We start from the raw sequence: 22928 nt of genomic DNA on the forward strand, positions 1-22928 counted from the left end.
GGGCTTATTTAGTCTAGAGAAAAGACTCCTTAGAGGGGATCTAATTAACATGTATAAATACATCAGAGGGCAATATAATAGCTTGGTGGATGAGCTTTTTGTCCCTAGGCCTTCTCAAAGGACTAGAGGACATGATCTGCACATGGAGGAAAAACGTTTTAGCCATTTATTTAGGAAAGGGTTCTTTACAGTAAGAGTGATTAACCACTTCACCACTGAGGGGTTTTACCCCTTGAACACCAGAGCAATTTTCACCTTTCAGCGCTCCTTCCATTCATTCGTCTATAACTTTATCATTACTTATCACAATTAAATGAACTAGATCTTGTTTTTTCCGCCACCAATTAGACTTTCTTTAAGTGGGACATTATGCCAAGAATTATTTTATTCTAAATATGTTTTAATGGGAAAATATGAAAAATGTGGGAAAAAATTCATTATTTTTCAGTTTTTAGCCATTATAGTTTTTAAATAATGCATGCTACTGTAATTAAAACCCATGAAATATATTTGCCCATTTGTCCCGCTTATAAAACCGTTTAAATTATGTCCCTATCACAATGTTTGGCGCCAATATCTTATTTGGAAATAAAGATGCATTTTTTTCAGTTTTGCGTCCATCCCTAATTACAAGCCCATAGTTTATAAAGTAACAGTGTTGTACCCTACTGACGCTTGGAGGAAGTACTAGGAGGCTGGGAACAGTTTTTTTTTTTCACAATGATCACGCTGCTTAGCGGAGAAGCAGCGGATCATTGCAGGGCTTAGATCAATGAACGGGAATGGATTTTCCCGTTCATTGATCTCCGGGCGAGTGGCCGGCGGCGTGTTTACCCGCGGAGTGCGCGCTAGAGCGAGCGGGAGCGCGGGCAGCGGCGGGAGCACGGAAAGTACGGATTTCTCCGTCCCTGGGGGTGAAAGGATGGAAAAAGGGACGGAGAAATTCGTACGGGCGGGGTTAAAGTGGTTAAGATGTGGAATGCATTGCCACAGGAAGTTGTTATGGCAAACTCTATACCTGCATTTAAAGGGGCTTAGATGCTTTCCTTGCGTTGAAAGACATCCATGGCTACAATTACTAGGGAATGCCTAATGATGTTGATCCAGGGATTTTATCTGATTGCCATCTGGAGTCGGGAAGGAATTTTTCCCTTTTGGGACTAATTGGACCATGCCTTGTAAGGGTTTTTTCGCCTTCCTCTGCATCAACAGGGATACGTGAGGGAGCAGGCTGGTGTTGTACTTTGTGCTGGTTGAACTCAATGGACATATGTCTTTTTTCAACCAAAATAACTATGTAACTATGCCTATGGAAGAGGGGGCTGCACATGGAATGGGAGGGGGCTGCTGTACATAGCTGATGCACATGGAAGAGGGGGCTACACATGGAATGGGAGGGGCACTGCTGCACATGAAAGGGTAGCCACAACATACTTGGCCTAGTTGAACAAAAGTATGAATCCAGCCTTGTGCCTGCTGATACACTGCAGACAGATTTCAAATAGATGTCAGCATGAAATTTGGGTCGACTTCCAGGATTGTGTCGACTCCCAGGCCCCAAGTGTGGAAGCAGCTCACCTATCTCCGCCACATGCCTCCTGAAGGTTCTTTTCTGCATGAGTACATAACATGGGGTATAGGCACCCCCCAAAGATGGAGGGAAAACACTAGACACTCTCATTGGCTCACATTGATCCACAAGGTCAGGAGCCAATGAAAACCGCTCCTGACTGGCTCACAGAGTTCTGCTGTCATAGCGACGGCAGAGCGAGTGAGTTTCAGCAATAGGAGAGCGGTGTGATCGGCGGTAGCAGCAGATCTGTGGGCATGATGTTGGTAGGCCCCACTTTATATACCAGTGGTCTCTTGTCCTTAAAGGGCCAGAGACTGCTGGTACCGAAGTGGTTAATCTCTAATCACCTGGACAGGCCAGACTTGTATGCCGGAATCCTTCTCCTGGACTTCAGTTCAGCCCTTAATACCATCTGCCCCTGTATTCTGCATGACAATCTCACAGAGCTCAACGTCCATCCAACTCTTCATCTCTGGATCACAGACTTTCTATCGAACAGATCCCAGGTTGTTAAAAGGACCGTGAGCATTAATTAAAAATGAAATTGGGACTTATTTGGGTTTCCTCCAGCCCACCGTAGGCTGCAAGGTCCCCCAGCGGTATTCTGGCTCCTCTCCCAGTCGGCGGCTCCGTTATTGGACGACTTCGACCTAAAGTCGCCAGGGCTGCTTCCCGCTTTGGTCCTTTGCGACATCATGACAACCGGCTACACATCATCACGCCGGCCGGCATAAGAGTCCTGCGCATGTGTGGTTCTCTAATATTGAATCTCGCGTGCGCAGGACTCTATGCGTAGCTGGCGTGATGTCGCAAAGGACCAAAGCGGGAAGCAGCTCTGATGACTTCAGGCTGAAGTCGTCTAATAACGGAACTGCCAGCCAGGACCGGGAGAGAAGCCAGGGGGACCCTGCGACCTTCGGTGGGCTGGAGGAAGCACCAGGTAAGTCACATTTTCATTTTTAATTAGTGCTAAGGGTCCCTTTAAGCTGGGTGACATCTCCTCCAGACCTAGAGTGACCAACGTCTGAGCCCCTCAGGGCTGCGTCTTGTCACCGTTCCTTTTCTCTCTATACTGTACACAAATAACTGCACATCCTTAGAAACTCTATCAAAATCATCAAATTTGCAGACGATACCACAATTGTTGGCGACAAGAGCTACAAGCAGGCCTATCACCAAGGAGGTAGACAGTCAATTGGTGGAGAGAGAATAGGCTAGTCCTAAATACAACCAAAACTGTTGAGGTGGTCATTGATTTCAGAATCTTTATCAGTGGTACCGAAGTTGTTAGGGTACCCAGCGTCCACATCCTGCGCACAACCATGTCGGACGACCTAACCTGGAGGGCCAATACCATCTCAACTCAGAAAAAGGCACAGCAAAGACTCTTCTTCCTTCGCCAACTAAATAAGTTTGGTATGGCCCAGGAACTTCTGCGGTCCTTCTACTCCGCCACCATTGAGTTGGTCCTTTGTTCGTTCATCCTGGTCTGGTACACTGGATCTTCTGCCAGCAACAGATACAAATTTCAGAGGGTCATCAAGTCAGTGGAGAGAATTATTGGAAAACCCCTTCCCCCTTTAGACCTCATCTAGAGCATGAGACTGCATTCTAGAGCAACGAAAAATGCTGGCGACCACTCCCACCCAGGCCACAACTTTTTCAGTTGGCTCAGAGGTTCCGTGCCATCCCCACCAGGACCACAAGGCGTAGGAACACTTTTTTCCCCCTGCGGTCTCACCCCCCCCCTCCCCGCCTTTCCCCAGGTCATAGTCATCTGCTGACTATGATCTGACTACAGGTGTTGCTTCCCTGTTCACTATTACTGTCTCGCTATAGGTTGTACTACTATTACTTTCATTATTTTCTGTTACACGCTGTTGTCTCTGTAAATATGCATTAATTGTTGTTCATTGTTCTTTGTTTTACCTCCAGTGTTGTATTACTTTCACTATGTGCCATATCCAATGCCGGGCACGGGCCAGCCATGCTTAGCAAAATAAACCAATTCTGATTAGCCATTTTTAATTGCTACATAATAATATTGTGACATTAGGGAACTTTTTATTATTATTATTATTAAGGTTCTTATTTTTCTGAATAGTTTGGGTTTCCCTTTTCTCTGCTCCGTCTCCTACCTTCAATAACCTCCCGAATGGCTGTTTGATAGTTACTGACAGCAACATCTCACGTGTGTTACTGCCTGTGCATTGAAATTATTATTATTATTATTGATTTACAAGGTGCCAACAGCCTTAGTGAATTGATATTTCACGTAATGTGAGGTAAAATCAGCTTTAAAGAGAAACCGTGACCAAGAATTGAACTTCATCCCAATCAGTAGCGGGTACCCCCTTTTATATGAGAATTCTATTCCTTTTCACAAACGGATCATCAGGGGGCTCCAAGGCAGGAGAGCACAACGATAGGTTGGCACTAGATGCACAGATAGGCAGATCCAGGGGGTAGCAGGTGCACACTCCGTGCCTCCGGACAGGAGGATAATGATACAACCAGTAGGGAGAAGAATTATATATCGGGCACCAGCCAGCAATAATGCTTAAATCACACCTTTATTACATCCACCTGGAATTCCAAACAAACGGTATACACAGTCGGCCTAACAGCCTTTTCGCAGGAGCACCTGCTTCTTCAGAGGCAACATTGAATCATCAGGGGGCTCTGTATGGCTGATATTGTGGTGAAACCCCTCCCACAGGAAACTGTCAGGACCATGGTCCTGACAGTTTCCTGTTTGTGAATCTTGTTGCACTGTGGGAAATAGCTGTTTACAGTGATTTCCAACTGCCAAAAAAGCAAGCAGCATCTCCTTCCACTGACATCACTTGCCAGCAGTAAATTGACACCATGTGGTAAATGTCAGAATGTAAATCGGGGAGAGGAAAGCTTTTACAATGAGCAAGCACTGGCTAAATCATTTTTACATAATTATTGTAAAAACAAAGCACTTTTATTTATTACCTTATTTTCCCTGGAGTTCCTCTTTAATTCTGTAATGGGTTGTGAATGGAAGCCAACATGTCTTCTCTGTCTGCTGCAGATTCCCAGTCAGAGGATGACGTGTCACCCATAAAACGGCCTCGACTACTAGACAGTGATGATGACGGGCGAGACAGTCACCGCCCCAAACAGAAGAGCCGACGCCGCTGCTACCGCTGCCAAATAAAACTGGAGTTGGTACAACAGGAGCTGGGCTCGTGTCGCTGTGGTAAGTGCTGATCTCTGTGCCGGCGCCCACTACGGGATAAGGGTAAATGGGCACTGGTATGGCACCCTACTGAACAAAACATTAGCGAGGACCTGTCATCTGTTGAGATGATCGTGTGTAGCAGAACACATGGAGTAGCAAGTGATGAGTTTGGTCAGTTGACAGATTTGTAAGGCTCTGATCTGTCATTATTTTCTGCAGTAGCTGGACATAGAAGAAACACATGATCATGACCAGCCAATCAGAGGTGTGCCAATGTATTTCCTGATCACATGCTGCTGCTGGAACATTGCTACGCATATCATCAACTGTAGTTAATTGCAGTCAAACACTACAGCAAAGTTAAAGGGCAACTGTATCTAGAGTGATGTGGAGGCTGCTGTATTTATTTGCCTTTAGGGCCTGTACACACTGCTGTGTTTTTAAAATCGCATGTGTTTTTTTAATTGCAAGGTCTTTTGAAAAATCATGAAAATCGTGACACACTGGTGCAATACGATTTTTCTATTTTCATGAAGGTTTTGCAATTTAAAAATTGCATGCGATTTTAAAAACGCAGCACAAACGCAGTAGTGTGTACAGGCCCTTAAACAATACCAGATACTTGGCTATCCTGCCGATCCTCTGTCTCGAATACTTTTGGCCATAGGCAGCTGGTATTGTTTAAAAGGAAATAAATATAGTCTCCATATTCTTCTCACTTCAGTTGTCCTTTAAACACATCAGTATAAATGCAGCATCTTTGAAATGTCTTGCCATTCGCAAGGATTCTGTCCAATCCACGGCAGAGCAGCAGCACACTGATGAGTCATCACTCAGGGATTTCCCAGTGTAATACTGACTTCTGCCTCTGCTTCTCCTAGTCTGAGAACTGCTGTGCAGGACACTACAGGAGACAGATCCAGGTACTTATACCATCTTCATATAAAGAATGTATGTAATGCTCATGCTAGGGAGCGGACAATTTCCACCTGCTCCTAACCACCAACCCGTGTTAGATCGTAATTTCAATATTGACCATAATTGATTAATTGTTTGATCCATTCTCGCTCGAGGGCTTGGTCAGGTGTGTAGTGGCAATTTATTTCTCGGTGACTGATGGACTCCCCAATGTGTAATGTGTAACCTCCTCCCTTCGGTAATGTACCAGGAACTCTTCCTCCACGCACTGGGCTCACCTATCCATGGAAGCATCTCCACCAGTGTCCAGAGACTCACTACATTACCACCAGGCACCTGTATCACGTGACCTGTAGGAGGGTGTGCATGTGCCACTGGGTCATAGCGTACACGCAACCCTGGTGGCGATAGATGACTCAGGACACTGGAGGAGGTACGCCAGCGCATCCGTTTGTGTGTGTGGAGGGTACATCCTACCCTTAGGGGAGACCTGGGGGGCCCGGGAGGTGGTGGCGCTAGGACAATTTCTAATGGATGCCATGCTGAAATCTATTGGAAATATGTGTGCACTTCACTGTCAGCAGTAGATCCCGCTCTGATCAGATTTGATTTATGTGATGGTCAATCTGGTGGCCATGAAGTAATGTATGGCCCCCTTAAAGGATAGCAGAGGTCAAATCTTTTTGAGAAAATTCTCCTCTCAGCCCTCCGTAACTCATCTAAAAGCCCCCCGTGATCCTCTTTTGGTCGGCCGAGTCGTCACTGTGCAGACGCTGGCCCGCTACCTGGAGCGCTCTTTGCATGCGTATGAAGTCATGTGTATGGCGTAGTGACATAAGCATGCGCAGTGAGCTCCCGGCCACGGGTGCATGCTGTAGGATGTGCGCAGCCTGACCAGGGCCTGCGTAGTAAGGATTGACCAGGCCGACCAGAGGAGAATCATAGGGGGCTTTTAGGCGCATTACAGGGGGCTGACAGGAGAACGGGGTGAGTGGTAGGCATCAGCACTGATAACAGTAGATGCCTGCTCCACCCGTTTCTCAAAAAGATTTGACCTCAGGTATCCTTTAAGTTTGCCATCTATACAATGGATGACAGGCATCCCTGGTAAAGGGCTCCAGCATTTGCTGCTGCAGTTTTAGTCTCAGAGTTTGTTTAAGTCCCCGTCCTCATCTCAGAGGTCTCCTGGTGTTCCGTTGGACATTTTATAGGGAGCGTTTTGCCTCATTAGTGAGGTCACAGCGGCGGTCAGAAACCTTTCTGATTATAGCTTGATAATTACCATAACATGCTCATCACAACAGATTAGCCTGAAGCCAGAAAGAATCCTATTAATGAGTTTATAAAATTCTGTAATTACTTTGCTTGTGTGGAGTCGTCCCGTAAAGCGGCAGAGCGAAGGCGCCATCCGAGGAAAGCCCCCCAGGAGTTCACCGTCTCACCCCCAACATCTGTGCGTTCTTTTTTTTTTTTTTTTTTTTTTCTCTCGCTAGTCTCAGGCTGCTTATAATGAATGTGACATGACCTCGGCCTCGGAGAGCGCAATACATATTCAATTATTATAGCGGCATATGTCGCCGAGACTGGCCGCAATCATTACGGCCGCATAAATGCGACAGAAGATGAGAAAGAAAGGGACCGCTACTTCCAAACACATGGAAAGTACCTTCCATCCCAAATGTGAGGCCTGGGGGGGCACAGTTACTGCCTCTACTTTAGTGGTCTTGCCCATATAAGGTGATCACCAAAATATTATTCACCAAAAATATATTTTTGAAAAATACTCAAGAATTGTTTAAGCACAAAACCCTCAATCCACTTATTTACCATACAGCAATCAAAAAGACCTGGAGAGAGTTAATTGACTTAATTCCACTACGCGGATGCGCTCTGTCCATTTTCCATCTGCTCTGCGCTGGCCACTCCACATCCACCCGCCGTCAGAAGCGATTGCCGCTCACCTGTCTCACGGCCGATCTGTCCCTCTGTATTCAGCCCAGAGGCCGGCAGGAGCATGGGGCTCTCTATAGGCTGCATTAGGCCAATTCTCCCTTGCCACACAGAGAATTTTCGTTGGTCCACTATGAACCAGTGAGTATTCTCCTAGTTGCTGAGAGTTCCCATTGGTCATTTGCAGCTCAATGAAGATTCTATTGCTTCTGCCCTGTGTGCAGGAAGCGAGTGGTGACAGACAGTCAGCGGCGGGACACATAGCCCGGGGCCTGCTAGGGAGCATCGTGGACTGCACAGAATCTGTAGCAGAGTGACAGTGTAAACAACTCCTATTTATAAAATAGGAGCCGGTCACTGTCCATTTACGAATGAGCAGAGAATAGACAAAAATGTCCGTTCTCCGCTCTAGTGGGAACACAGCCTTTTTTATAAAGGTGCTGGACCGGCCAAGCATGTGTCCAGACCTAAACCCTATTGAGCATCTGTGGGGCATCCTCAAATGGACGCCCGAGGAGTGCAAGGTCTCTAACATCCACCAGCTTCATCATGCAGGAGTGGAAAATGATTCCTGTGACAACCTGTGAAGGTCTAGTGAACTCCAAGCCCAGGAGAATGGTGGGCACACAGAATATTGACACTTGGGGCACAATTTTGACATTCTACATGTAGGGGTGTACTCACTTTTGTTGCCAGCGCTGACTGTTTGTTGAGTTATTATAATGGGACAACAAATTACACTGTTATACAAGCTGTACACTGACTGCTTTACATTGTAGCAAAGTGCCATATCCTCGGTGTTGTACCATGAAAAGATATAAATAAAATATTTACAAAAATAGGTGGTGTACAGAGTTCATGGTTAACGTGTCTGCATGGAATTGAACCTGTCTGGACACTTGATGGTGACGGCACGGATCTGAGGACAGCGATGGAACGGGCTTACTTTACATGGATACATTATTGGAGATATTTTTCTCCTATAGGAGATGTGCTGTGCGTCACTATAATACATTTTATATGGGTAGCTAATGAGAATGAAGGGATAGAGAGCTTATAATATCTATAATTCACAATTGTCGAGGGATGTCTCTGTCCTCCGCTGTCTCCTGCCAGCATGACTCACCTGTCACACACATGTCACACCTCATCCCCTGCTTCCCGCCGTGCTGTCACTTCCTGAGTGTATGGCAGGACATTACTGCTATAGGCAGAGTCCATTATCACCCAACACAGGTCTATATATACTCCATCTGATATCTCACAATGCCCCAATGTTTCTTTTCTGTGCAAATCAATGCTTCTGCGCCTGAAAATCCAATTTATTTTAAAGAGAAACTGTGACCAACAATCAAACTTCATCCCAATCAGTAGCTGAAACCCCCTTTTACATGAGAAATCTATTCCTTTTCACAAACGGATCATCGGGGACGCTGTATGACTGATATTGTGTTGACACCCCTCCCACAGGAAACTGTGAGGACCATGGTCCTGGTAATTTCCTGTCGGTGAGCCTCGTTGTATTGTGGGAAATAGCTGTTTACAGCTATTTCCAACTGCCAAAAAAGCAAGCAGCATCTCCTTCCAGTGACATCACCTGCAAGCAGTAACATTGTCACCATGTGATGAATGTCAGAATGTAAATCAAGGAGAGGAAAGCTTTTACAACGGGCAAACACGGACTAAATAATTTATACATAATTATTGTATAAATGAAGCACTTTTATTATTACATTATTTTCACTGGAGTTCCTCTTTAAAGGAAAATTAGCAATATGAGTGGCCCAGTTGAAGGCGTGTAGAGGAGCTTAAACCCAGGATTGGACTTCATCCCAATCAGTGGCTGATAACCCCTTTCCATGAGAAATCTTTAACTTTTCTCAAATAGATCAGGAGGAGGTCTGTATGGCTGAAATTGTGGTGAAACCCCTCCCAAAGTTCACAGTGTGATGTCAAGGTTATATCTAGAAAGGTAGATAGCTAGATATCCCTACTACTATCTTTTGTTGCCCCCCCCCCCCCCCCCACCAAAAAAAAAATACAACACTTTAGGGCTCTCTCACAGTGCGACGTTAAGGTGGCACATTCTAAAAAGTGATAACCCAGACTATCGCACAGCAACACAAAGTATGTGCGACATTCACAGTGCTCACGTTGCGTTGTGTGTAACATGTAGCAATATTTAGAAAGTGCTGCATGCTGTGTGTTATTAGCTGCGTTGGACTGTTTGCACATGCTCAGTAAAAAATGTGACGCATGCGCCGTTTTCGTTCTATCAGTATGCAATGAAAACGGCGCACCGCGAGACACAACGCAGGGCAATTTAACGTCACACATCAAAAGTGACATGCGTTGCGTTAGGGACACATTGTGCGACCATAACATCGCATCAAACGCAATGTCCTAGTGTGGAAGAGCCCTTAGTCCATTCTAAGACGCAGTTATAAAGCCAAGATGACGTAGTGGTCTGTATTTATCGCTGCACTATTTCCGATATTATTGTTACTGTTATTTAGTAGTGAGATAGCAGCTGATTGCTGCTTTAATGCTGTTGTTTGAGAATAACAAGGATAAGTTATCGCCAAGTTTATCACTGGTTTCTAAATCTGCTCTAAAGGTTCCCATACATTACTCGGTTTTCCTGTTCAATCGACTGTTCGCTTTGAAAATGTTATCAGAGAATCGATTATGTTCTATTCTGTTTGATTGATGGAAATTGACCGATATCTGCCCAAATCAAGCAGAATGGAAAGCATTGGTTGATCATAAAGAAATTGTCTGATATTCATCGGCACAGAATTGATTATCGGTGTCAGCGGCTCAGAGCATGGATGCACAAGAGCGTTCAGATAGATAAGTGAGGGAGAATTGATCTAGCTGGCAGTGTGTGGGCCACTAGTCCATGTACTTTCGATACACCACATTGTTTTAATCGCCCAATAAAGTCGATTCCTTAATCTCCCAATGGAAAATTGAGTAATGTATGGACACCTTTAGTGGGCTCTGTACAGAGGACAGCAGAGGCAGACTCTGAGGGTCCTCTCCCGCGAGGTTCGCTTTGATCTGAAAATTGTAATGCTCCCGTTTTGCAGATCACTACAGCACCGCGGTTAACCTGTAAATTGTAGTGCTGGCTTCCCACTTGTGGGATTCATTTTTTTCCCAAAAGGCAGCCATCAGCCTGCTGCATTTTTGGTGCGTTAGCACTTAGAAAATAGTATAGCGATCACGACGCTATGTGGTTTTCTGTGCGATTCAGCAATTTTCAGCCAAGTTTGTTTTTTTTTTCCCTCCTATTGAAAATCGCAAGCACAAATGCACTACAATTGCACCATACGCCAGACGGATCACGCTGCAAACACAGTAATGAAAACAGAAGGTAACGCAATTGCGTTTCCTAATGGGTAAGGGCCCTTTTATACTTAACCTCTTGAGGACCACAGTGTTAAAGAAAACCTGTACTGAAAATAAAAGTCAAAATAAGCATACACAAGTCATACTTACCTTCCATGTAGTCTACTCCTCAGTGTCTTTCTCCTGTCCCGCGTCCTATTTGTTCACTATGATCAAGGGAATTTTCCGTCCTCCATTTTGAAAATAGCCATTACCCCATAACAGCTTTCTGGTCAGCACACAGTTAAACTGTAACATCGCCCACTTGAGCCATAGGGAAACATGGACATTACCTGGTACACCAGTTTTCCTCTCAGCTATAACTGACAGCAACTGATATTTTACTGACAGCAACTGATATATTTCAGATCTGACAAAATATTGTCAGAACTGGACGGGATTATTGTCAGAAGAAAATGGTGAGCTTCTGAGAGGAACTGATGGCAAGGTAACTCTGTAATGTTCATTTGAAGTTACCTCATGTGTTTATTTTAAATATTTTTACTCAGTACAGGTTCTCTTTAAAGAGGAACTCCAGTGAACATTTTGCTGTTGGCAGGTGATGTAGCTGCTGCATGGTTTTTGGCAGTTGGAAACAGCTGTAAACCGCTATTTCCCACAAAAGTTCAAACTTTTCTTGTGGGAGGGGTTACTTTGTGGGAGGGGTTTCACCACAATATCAGTCATACAGTGCCCCCTGATGGTCTGTCTGTGAAAAGGTTTCTCATGTAAAAGGGGGGTATCAGCTACTGATTGGGATAAAGTTAAATTTTTTGGTCGGAGTTTCTCTTTAAACTCCCCTAAAGACCAGGCCATTTGCACATTCAGTTGTAACTGACAGCTGCTGATATATAACTGACAGCAACTGGTATATTTCAGTTCTGACAAAATATTGTCAGAACTGGAAGGGATCACTGTAAGAAGAAAATGGTGAGCTTCTGAAAGGAACTGAAGGTGAGGTTATTATGTAATATTCATATCCAGCTACTTCATGTGTTTATTTTAAATAGTTGTACTCGCTTCAGGTTCCCTTTAAGGCCAAGCTGCAGGGCCGCACAACACAGCACAACGCATTAAGTGAAAAAGGACCCTAAGGCCCCATTTACATTTAATCAGTTGCTCTCAGTTATAACTGAAAGGGCAACTGATTTTCAAGGTAATGCCCATGTTTTCCTATGGCGCAGTTCACACTTAACACATTTTAACTGAAATCTTTTTCACAATGTACTGCTATGGAGAAGAAAAAAAACGCATACCAAGTGATTAAGTGTAAACGAGGCCTAAGCCTGTGTTCCCACTTGAGCGGAGTATGTTCTACGCTCATTGCTAAACGGACAGTGAACAGCTCCTATTTTATAAATAAAAGCCATTCACACTTGTTACTCTGCAAAAGATGCGTGGGGTCCAGGACCGGTTCTCTCATGAAGCAAGGTGAGGGTGAAACATGTGCATCAGGTGCAGAGATTACAGAGCCATCATTTTTGTAACAGCATGCAGTCAGAGTAGGAGTAGAAGCGAGAGGAGAGTGAGGTGAAGAAGTCATCATTGGGGAAAAGCAGCTTGTTGTGCTGTGTGAGGAGTCTGACAGTGAGTGAGGAGGGGGCAGGCAGGAGAGCAGCAGCGTTTCATTTGACTTGCACAGCAGAAGGGAGGGGGTGGCACTGCTGTCCTGACTGAGGAGAGGGCGCATCCTCACAAGTTTGCCTCAGGCAGCCAAAAGTCTAGAACCGGCCCTGGTGGGATCCGTTGCAGTAAGTGGATTGCACTTTTGTGTAGTCCGCGATAAACCCGGGCAGGTGGATGTATTTTCCCATATAGCCTATGGGGAGTAATGCATCTTCTCCGGGCTACAGCAAGGACTATGGCGGACCATTGGAGCAGACACTACGCTGGCCGCACATGGTCCGGCACAAGTGGGAACACAGCCTTAGGCATGATTCATACATACAAAGGTGTCCAGTTCTGTGCTGTCAATATTACAGTTAGAATCAATTTTGTATGTGTTTCTATGGGTGTGTTCACACATAAAAGGTGTATGTTTCTGGTCCAGTCAGGTAAAACTGATAGAAAACTGATGTAAAATTGACAGGACAAGTCTGCACCGGAAATGTACAGATTTATGTGTAAACCAAGCATAATATTCGGGTACCACATTATTATTTTTGCGGCAACAGGTTCCCTTTAACCTGCCAGCCAAGAACAGACAGCCTTGAGATTGCTGCAGCCACAGATCTGCCGCTTAATGAGCTGTAAAGTGACAATTGTAGCACAGCGTGACAGTGAGGGAAAATCTGAGAAGTCCATTTTATCAGGTCTGTGTGTTTTCCAGAACTGGCAGTCGGGGGCTCCGCAGTCCCCTCAGTAACAGGTTATTAAGCACGGTCAGGAAATCACATCTCATAAATAATGCTTAAGAGCCCCGGCTGTATAAACGGAACGTGTTGTGAATCGCGCTCGCCCCCTTTGTAGCGCTCAGCGCCTGAAGCTGCGAGAACAGAAGATGTCATTTTCATTACTTTTTAATGAGGTGCCAATTAATGGCAGAGCGGGAGCTCAGGAGAGAGAGAGAGATGCAGCCACTGAGCCCCTCGCCGCTGCCTTCCCCCCCTCCACTCCTTCACACCTCCCTGTTTTCTGCTCCGCCGTCCGTGCGTCTTCGCCCCGCAGCCCACTGTGGGAATGCTGCCAAGTCCACGGCAAGGGGGGGGGGGGGGGAATCATTAAATTACAATCTCATCTGCAGTGCATACAGACAAATTCCGCTCCACTTTGATCTTCAAAAGAGCAATTTGTAATATGAGTTGTGCCGCCCTTATCCAGCCGATTGGGAGAGGTGAGCGGAATAGCTAATTGTTTGGGATTTGCAGTTGGGCTAAAGCGCTGCTAACCCCTTCACTGCCAGGGCCCGGGAACTCATACGATGATACATCCAGTAGTATAACCCTCTAACTAGAATGTACAGTGTGAGATCTCTGTGCAGCACTACTGAATATGTCAGAGCTATAGAAATACATAACTGTGTGTGACTGAGGTGAGTATAAGCTCCTCTGGTTCAGAGACTGATGGGAAACGATCAGGGATCTCTGTACAGCGCTGTGGAATATATCAGAGCTATATAAATGTATAATAATAGTGTGTTACTGTGGTGAGGACATTACATTGTAAGCTCCTCTGGTGTAGAGGCTGATGGGAGTGAACCATTGATCTCTGTACAGTGCTGTGGAATATGTCAGAGCTATATAAATGTATAATAATAGTGTTTGTGGAGAAGACATTAGAGAGTAAGCTCTTCTGGTGCAGAGACTGATAGGAAAGGATCAGGGATCTCCATACAGCACTGTGGAATATATCAGATATATATAAATGTATAATGATAATAATAGTGTATTACTGTGGTGGGGACATTAGAGTGTAAGCTCCTCTGGTGCAGAGACTGATGATAATGGAGCAGTGATTTCTGTACAGCACTATGGTATATATCAGAGCTGTATACAGTAAATGTATAATAATAATAATAGTGTGTGATTGTGGTGGGGACATTAGAGTGTTGCCGCCACCACCACACAACGCCCCCCCCCCCCCCCCCATGTATGTGTCAGACCCCCCTCGGGCCCATGTGGAGTGCTGAAGGCTCACCTGTCCACTTGACGCAACTCCTGGCCTCCTTCTGTTTCTAGCTGTACCTCAAGCATCTGAGCCACATGATGTCACTACATGCGCTGGTGTCATGTGGAACAAGCACTTGTGGTGACAATTGAAAAATACACCAGGCACCAGAGGTGAGGCTGGAAATCAATCGAAAGTGATTGGGTGGCCATGTTGCAGCTTCGGTTTTCCTCCGAATGAAACCAATTATCAGATCGAAAGGTTGATCGGCCCCAGAGGTGTAGCTAAGGGGGAGCAAGGGGGGACATCTGTCCCCGGCGCAGATTCTGGTGGGCGATGAATTGGACTGCACCATCCCCCAATGCCTCCCCGTCTCTGCTGCACCTTTGAAAGAATAAGAAAGGGGCAGAACTTCTACCCGGCTCTCTGCCAACTCCTCATCTACTCCCCACCTCCCTCCAGCCCTCCTATCCTCATCAATAAAGTATCTACTTTTAGTGCACTTTTTTTTTTTAAGGGGGGGCAGGATCCTATATGTCATTTGGCCCCATAGGTTCATTATTGAGTTTGTTCAGTGTCGACTTATCGATAATAGTTTGGGCAACAAAATGTACCCACCCATAATAGGTTACATGGGAGCTACACGTAGCTATGCCTCTGATCGCCCCGCAAAATTGAGTAATGTATGGACACCCAAAGAGATTCTCCCTCTTCCATAGCCGCTAAGTAGCTTGACTATGATTTGTGAATTTCTGTTACGCGCTGGTTAGTATTTCAGCCCCATCTATTCCTGGAAGAGCCGTGAATGGGCCTTCTCCTGGAGGGAGGCCTTCAGAACAGAGATCTTCAGAACGGCACTGGGAGTTCTGAACTAACTCAGGCAATCTTGTAAATTTCCCCACATCTGAGATTTATGTCGAGGTTTTATTTGAATGAGACTCCAGCAGAAATTACCGCTGAAGAGAAGTCTTTGAGGATAACTTCCACTTTCCTTCTGTCAGCTCAGGAACGTCTCTGTTCTGCTGAGTGAAAGTAATGGAGGCCTCAGTAGGGGTGTTACTCAGTAAACAGGAGTAAATGGCCGACGGCAGCTTAATCAAGCGTTGTGTGATTAATAACCGCTCTAATTTATGTGGAATTGGGGACTCGTGCCTGAGCAGCATGCCTAAACTGCAGGTATCTAAAGAACGTTCTATTAATAGTCTGAAAGCGCTCTTTCAATTCACTGAACAGTATTAACCGTACCGCGGCGTGGATTAGGCAGAAATGGACTACGTGGGGGGAACAGATCTGAAGTGGCGGAGCCTAGGACTGTCCATACTGTAGCATAGTGCAACTGCTACAGGGAGCAGACCACACCTTATCTAAAGGTGCCCATATATCTAGGGATGTATGGGCAGATTGACCAGGAAACGGATCTCTCTCTGATCGGAGAGAGGGAGATATTGGCTGCATACACTGTAGGCCGATTTGCAATCGATTTTAGCATGAAACGGGGCCACATTTTTTTAAAGGCCAACAAGGCCCAGGACTTGGGCATCAGCTGGCCAAGGGCCGGCTGGACATGGAAGAGGGATTGCGGCATATGGAAGATGAGGCTGCAAATGCAGAAGTTGCAAATAAGGAGCAATGCATGGAAATGGCAGCTGCCCACAGGATCTGTATAAAACTGAAGGAGGCTGTTGTACATGAATGTTAGACATGGAAGAGGGAGCTGCGCAAGGAATAGGAGGAGGCTGCTGCTGCTGAAACTGCAAGAAAGTTGGCCTAGAGGCGGAAAAAGTATAAATCCGGCCTGGGCATGAAATCTCTCAGGAATCGGCCTTGCGACACGGCCGATTCTATCCACCTTAACACCTTCCAAATGCTAATGTGTCTCCCCCCACACCACCGGTGACAGCGTATTCAAATGTCACCTGTCCAGCTGTCGAAACTCCTGGTCTCCTCCGCTGACTCCACCAAGCACCACCTATGTGGCAAGTGTGTGACATCACACACGCCTTGCGGAGCTCATGGAAGACAGTGGAGGAGACAGGGGGTCATGGCAGCTGAACAGGTGAGATTGGCAATGAACAGGCAACGGGGGGTGGCGGGCATTTACGGGAGTCAGCCACATTCGTCGGTGATCACGATATCGCATGCTATTATCAACGCACACCCAATGAACCACACTGGACCAAGATTTTCCAGCTTGCTCGATGTATACATTTAACTGAATTTGTCCTGAAATCACTCAAATTGTCGATCATGCATGCTTGTTGCAGCATCGATTTTCATATAACAAACATGTCAAATTCCGGCCCCTGAGCCAAATCTTAGAGCCATCAGGTTTGGCCCTCAGGGGGTTTCCCCACTTTGCATTATGTTTGGTTCACTCTAGACCACCAGAGAAGCTATGTTGGAGGGTAAGCCCTAGATCACCAGGGAAGCTATATGGGAAGGGAGTCACTAGACACCAGGGAACTGTATAGGGGAAGGAAGGGGCCACTAGACTCCAGGAAACTGTATAGGGGAGGGAAGACCACTAAACATCAGGGAATTGTATAGATGAGGGAGTGAGGACCATTAAACATCAGGGAACTGTATAGGGGATGGAGGGGGGCTATTAGACACCAGGGAGTTTTATAAGGGAGAGAGGTGGCCACTAGACATTGAGGTTGGGCTGCAGGTTGGTCCCAGAGCTCAATTTCGGCCCGCTTTGTATTTGTGTTCGACGCCCCTGATATAAAATGATTGAATAGGATGGTAGATCGGGCCACAATATCAGTAGATTTATGGACAGCTTTAGACCATTAACTTGCCTCACATCCGAAAGATTTAAGTTGTCCTTACATCACTCGTTTTTTGCGGGTTGACCGAACTTTCGATCCACAAGCCAGCATGGCCACCCAATCGATCTTACAAACAACTTTACCGCTGGTATTACTGCCACAAGCAGGTTTTATTCAGGAACGTAGCCGGGGACATTCTCCCGCGTTTCTCTCGGCTGCAGCGCAACGTGCCTCTACTTTTTATTTTTTTTATCCCCGAGTCGGAAGGTGACTTTAGAGAAAGGGACGCCCACTATCTATGCACTCAAGGAGATGCCGAAATGGAAACCGGAGCAGAAAATTGGACCAGCGGTGTTAAGAGCTGGTTTGTTTGGAGAATTATAGCGGACACGATCAGTGTGTGTCTGTCTAATAGAAACCCTGGTTTGCCCGTCTCCTGGAGAATAAGCATGGCGCAGACGTGACTGGAATGACGATCGCCCGCCATGGGCTGCCTCCCCGCGGTTACGGCGTGCCGTCTGAGCACTGCCCGCAATTTGCTGCACACCCCTCGCTTGTATTCGGGCAAATCGTAACCTGCAATTCTCACCAGCGCCGTGTGCGACTGCAGCCAATTCCGCCCAATTTGGAGAGCGAGGGGAATGCATTTCATCGCTTGCCCAAAACAGATTTATAAAGGTCAAACTTTACAGTTTCGCTTTTTTCTTTTTTTGAAATTTTTGTTTTCCAGCAGTTCTTTCTGTGATAAAGCTGTTCTCTGCATTCCGGATGCTGCAGCTCCTCGTAGAAAAAGGCGGGGCTTATCGCAGACTTTAAACGATCTAGTGTATGCAAATTTATGTAAATTTTTATGCAAATAAAGGCAGCTTGAAAATGGACCAATCAAGTCCCACCCAGTTTTAAACTGATTGGTCCATTTTCAAGCTGCAAATATTTGCATATAAATTTGCATGAACTCAGAAATATTTGCATCTCATTGATCATCCCTACCATTGTGCTGCTAGTAATTCTAAGCTGATGCTAATTTTATGTAAATGTAGGCAGCTTGGAAATGGAACAGCAGGTACTGATTGTAATTGGTCTGTTTCCAAACTACATAAATAAGCATACAGTTTGCATCCACTTGGAATCATTTGAATCTCATTGACCATCTGTAATAGTGGCCCTTTAAGTATTTAGGAAGGTAAGGTGAACCATAATTACAAACAGTAGAATGCAGAAAATACCCACTTGTGCATTCATTTTCCTGGCGTCAGCATCAGAATCACCTCCTATATCTATATATTGCTGTATATTGGGTATGTAGCCCCGCCCTCCTAGTGATGTTTTTGTGACAAAAATAAGAAAAAAACCTGCAGTGCCAATTCATAGCTATGCCTCTCCTCCTCAGCAACCTCCAGCTGACTTCTCTCTCCTGACCAGGTAGTCACTCCCCCTTTAGACATGCAACCATGTAGGGAGAAGACAGGGGAAGCCACACCTCCCTATATATCAGTAACCTGCCACTGCTTTCAATCTCTAGTAGGGAGGAGTGAGGAAGAGGTAGTAAGCAGGCAGCTGTAGGTCATTGAGGAGGATATGCTGTTGTGTTTTCTTTTTTTAAACCTAATTCAGTGAGTGTGTTATGTTGTTTAGGTCAGTATATATGGATCGCTGACACCCGAAGTGATCATGAGCGATCGTTTCTGGTGACCTTTATACCTGGCTATGTGCAAATGCATTAGTAAAGCTGTATTTATTTTCAACAGTATTTAAATAAGAATTTGAATGTAAAATATGCTGCGTTTACCTTATGCGGGGCCTACGGAGGGAGAATCTGGGTAACCATTCTCACGCTTCATACTTGACATTTACAAACAACATAAAAATGCTGCAATAAACGTCATAATCATTTATGAAAACATTAAAAAGTACAGTTTTGCAGCGCTGCAAAGTCACATTTCTCCATTCAGAAAACATCTCTATATATAAAACCCCTGTGTCCCTGCGTCCTGTCCCTGCGTCCTGTCCCTGCGTCCTGTCCCTGTGTCCTGTCCCTGTGTCCCTGCGTCCTGTCCCTGCGTCCTGTCCCTGCGTCCTGTCCCTGTGTCCCTGCGTCCTGTCCCTGCGTCCTGTCCCTGTGTCCATGCGCCCTGTCCCTGCGTCCTGTCCCTGTGTCCCTGTGTCCTGTCCCTGTGTCCCTGCGTCCTGTCCCTGTGCCCTGTCCCTGTGTCCATGCGTCCTGTCCCTGCGTCCTTTCCCGTCCCTGCGTCCTGTCCCTGTGTCCTGTCCCTGTGTCCATGCGTCCTGTCACTGTGTCCCTGCGTCCTGTCCCTGTGTCCTGTCCCTGTGTCCATGCGTCCTGTCACTGTGTCCCTGCGTCCTGTCCCTGTGTCCTGTCCCTGTGTCCCTGCGTCCTGTCCCTGTGTCCATGCGTCCTGTCCCTGTGTCCATGCGTCCTGTCCCTGTGTCCCTGCGTCCTGTCCCTGTGTCCCTGCGTCCTGTCCCTGTGTCCATGCGTCCTGTCCCTGTGTCCATGCGTCCTGTCCCTGTGTCCATGCGTCCTGTCCCTGCGTCCTGTCCCTGTGTCCATGCGTCCTGTCCCTGTGTCCCTGCGTCCTGTCCCTGTGTCCCTGCGTCCTGTCCCTGCGTCCTGTCCCTGCGTCCTGTCCCTGCGTCCCTGCGTCCTGTCCCTGCGTCCTGTCCCTGTGTCCTGTCCCTGCGTCCTGTCCCTGCGTCCTGTCCCTGTGTCCTGTCCCTGTGTCCTGTCCCTGTGTCCATGCGTCCTGTCACTGTGTCCCTGCGTCCTGTCCCTGCGTCCTGTCCCTGTGTCCTGTCCCTGTGTCCTGTCCCTGTGTCCCTGCGTCCTGTCCCTGTGTCCTGTCCCTGTGTCCATGCGTCCTGTCACTGTGTCCCTGTGTCCTGTCCCTGTGTCCCTGCGTCCTGTCCCTGTGTCCTGTCCCTGTGTCCATGCGTCCTGTCACTGTGTCCCTGCGTCCTGTCCCTGTGTCCTGTCCCTGTGTCCATGCGTCCTGTCCCTGTGTCCCTGCGTCCTGTCCCTGCGTCCTGTCCCTGCGTCCTGTCCCTGTGTCCCTGCGTCCTGTCCCTGTGTCCCTGCGTCCTGTCCCTGCGTCCTGTCCCTGCGTCCTGTCCCTGCGTCCTGTCCCTGTGTCCTGTCCCTGTGTCCCTGCGTCCTGTCCCTCTGCGTCCTGTCCCTCTGCGTCCTGTCCCTGCGTCCTGTCCCTGCGTCCTGTCCCTGCGTCCTGGTCCTGTCCCTGCGTCCTGTCCCTGTGTCCTGTCCCTGTGTCCCTGCGTCCTGTCCCTGTGTCAGTGCTTTTGCGCTATTGCGCATGTCCTGCACCGACACTGCCGTTGGGACAGGACGTAGGATGTGCACGGCGGACGGTGCGCGCGACGAGTAGCACGTGGCAGGCAGCGGTGAAAGACCTAGAGCCCATTTTTAAATGGGCTTAGGTCAGCTAGTAAATGTATAATAATGTTGTTAATAATAATACATAGATTTACTTGGTTCAGATGACAACTGTCCCTTGGCATTTAAAGTGGACCTGAACTCTTGCACAGGAAAGAAGAAAAACAGCGAAATGCACCCTGTATGTATTTAGAGAATTTAGCTTGTCTAATTCCCCCTCATCTGTGACTAATCACAGTGTAATTTGATATCTAAGCGGTTTCAGCTGGCTGCCACGACAGAGCAGCTAATTTTTAAACACAGGGTGTTAACCCTATGTCTGCTTCCATGAAAGCAGGAAGTAGACACTGCAGATTTATTGCAGGATTTGTATCAGCTGTAACAAAGAAATGTTTTTCTTTAAAGTTTATTATGCTGTTGCTTATGTGTTAGAGCAGAGAGGAATTTCTGAGTTCAGGTCCACTTTTAAGCTAGGGATCCACTGCGTTGATATTGAGATGAATGGGGGCGTTCCTCTCGCAGCACTTTCCGTCATTTAGTCAAGCGCCAGGGTTGATCAAGTTTTTCCAGATGCTCCATGCAGCTTCTGGAGTCTGCTGCATCCGCGGTTACATTGTATTTCCCTAATGCTCCAAACGCACAACAACAACATCAAATGCTTTTCTGGGCGGCAGCAAAAAAACATTTGAGCGTGACAAAGTGAGCTGCCTGGAGCTGTCCATCTGAACCGCCCACGTGGTTTAGCACAAGGATCCATCGCGCCCCGCATTGAGGTGAATGGCAGCGTTCATCTCAGTGCATTTACCTTTAATCCTTACTTGCTAGCAAGCTGCTCCTGTATGGACAGATCACAGACAAATCATTCTAGCCCCCAGTCTGTGTCTCATTACTCCACAAGCAAGGGGAGGGGGAGGAGGCAGAAGGGAGAGAAACTGTGTGTGATTCCTTATCTTCGTAGCTAAGCATTGCTGGAGACTAGAGATTGTATTTACAGACAGGATTATCCTGTGTTACGATCAGGATTATTATCCTGGTTTAAATCTTCTTGTCTGTAAAATACAAGCTCTATTGTATTGGCTAGTTGAAAAAGAAAAACAGTTAGTTTTCAGCTAAGCCTTCTTCAGATTCTATTCCTGTTGACTGACAATGTTAGAAAATGCAATCAGAAGAGAGATTTTTTTTTTGCAAATCTAAATGCCATCCAGATACATTAATTACAAGGGATCTTGCAAGGATTGTAAGCTATTTATGGCAAATAGATAAAACTCTTTATTTACTTAAAGGAATACTTAAGTCAGGGAAAAAAATGTTTTTAACTTACCTGGGGCTTCTTGCAGCCCCCTGGAGTTGCCCTGTGCCCACAACGTCGTCCTGATTCCCTCCGGCCAGCATCGGCGACCCCCCGCAAAGCTGGTCTGTCGCCACGTGTCGCCGGCTACTGCCCATTTGAAGCAAGCCGCCCGCACACTGATCGTGCTTTCGGCCGCAGTGAGTGTGAGGCCTTTATTACGATTGCGATGTAACGTGATGGAACAAGTTGGGGTCATTTTACCCCTGAATGTGGCTTTCTCATGTTCACACGCCAAATGGCACAAATCTCTCCTGAGCAACTCTTCTTCCACCGCCGCGGATCCGCTCCGCCATCTCTCATCATGACTGTTAATATTCCGACTCCATTGGGGGGTTTTGCAACATGTTTGACATGGGAGTGATTGAGATTTACAGCGCTTGTATTAGCCCGGTCTATAAGCCGATCGGCCAGGCCGCCGTTGGTATGCAGAACGCCAGGCGTGTGAGCGCTGTTAACATCCTGACATTTTGTGCGAAGGAACGCAGAGACTTCTAATGTATTCCCCGCATTTCATTACCAGGTGTGGGAAATTCATTTTGATTCTTGCAGAAAAACAAGCCCTAGATTGGACTCGCCGAAGCCTTGAAAATGCGCAAAGCCCGCTAATCGCTTTTTATCCGAGCCGGATTCATTGGCGCTGTTATATATAGCTCTGTCAGCTTCCATAGGCCGGGGCTCTATTGATAAATCCTAGCAGAGAGTTTTGTACTGAACATAAAGCACTGGGATAGTGCAGCTTTAATGCG

The 22928-nt window shown here is 46.7% G+C and overlaps 1 protein-coding gene across 1 annotated transcript in view; it reads left to right on the forward strand.

Annotated features, from left to right (window-relative positions):
* The window catches only part of ZFAND3 (zinc finger AN1-type containing 3), a 202646-nt gene that overhangs the window by 175893 nt on the left and 3825 nt on the right, over positions 1-22928 (forward strand). Inside the window, exon 5 of the mRNA XM_068232702.1 lies at positions 4635-4802. Within this exon, the coding sequence (XP_068088803.1) occupies positions 4635-4802 (168 nt within the window). The remainder of the gene's footprint in view (positions 1-4634; positions 4803-22928) is intronic.

The sequence above is a fragment of the Hyperolius riggenbachi genome, chromosome 4 (assembly GCF_040937935.1).
Source record: "Hyperolius riggenbachi isolate aHypRig1 chromosome 4, aHypRig1.pri, whole genome shotgun sequence".
Classification (NCBI taxonomy): domain Eukaryota; kingdom Metazoa; phylum Chordata; class Amphibia; order Anura; family Hyperoliidae; genus Hyperolius; species Hyperolius riggenbachi.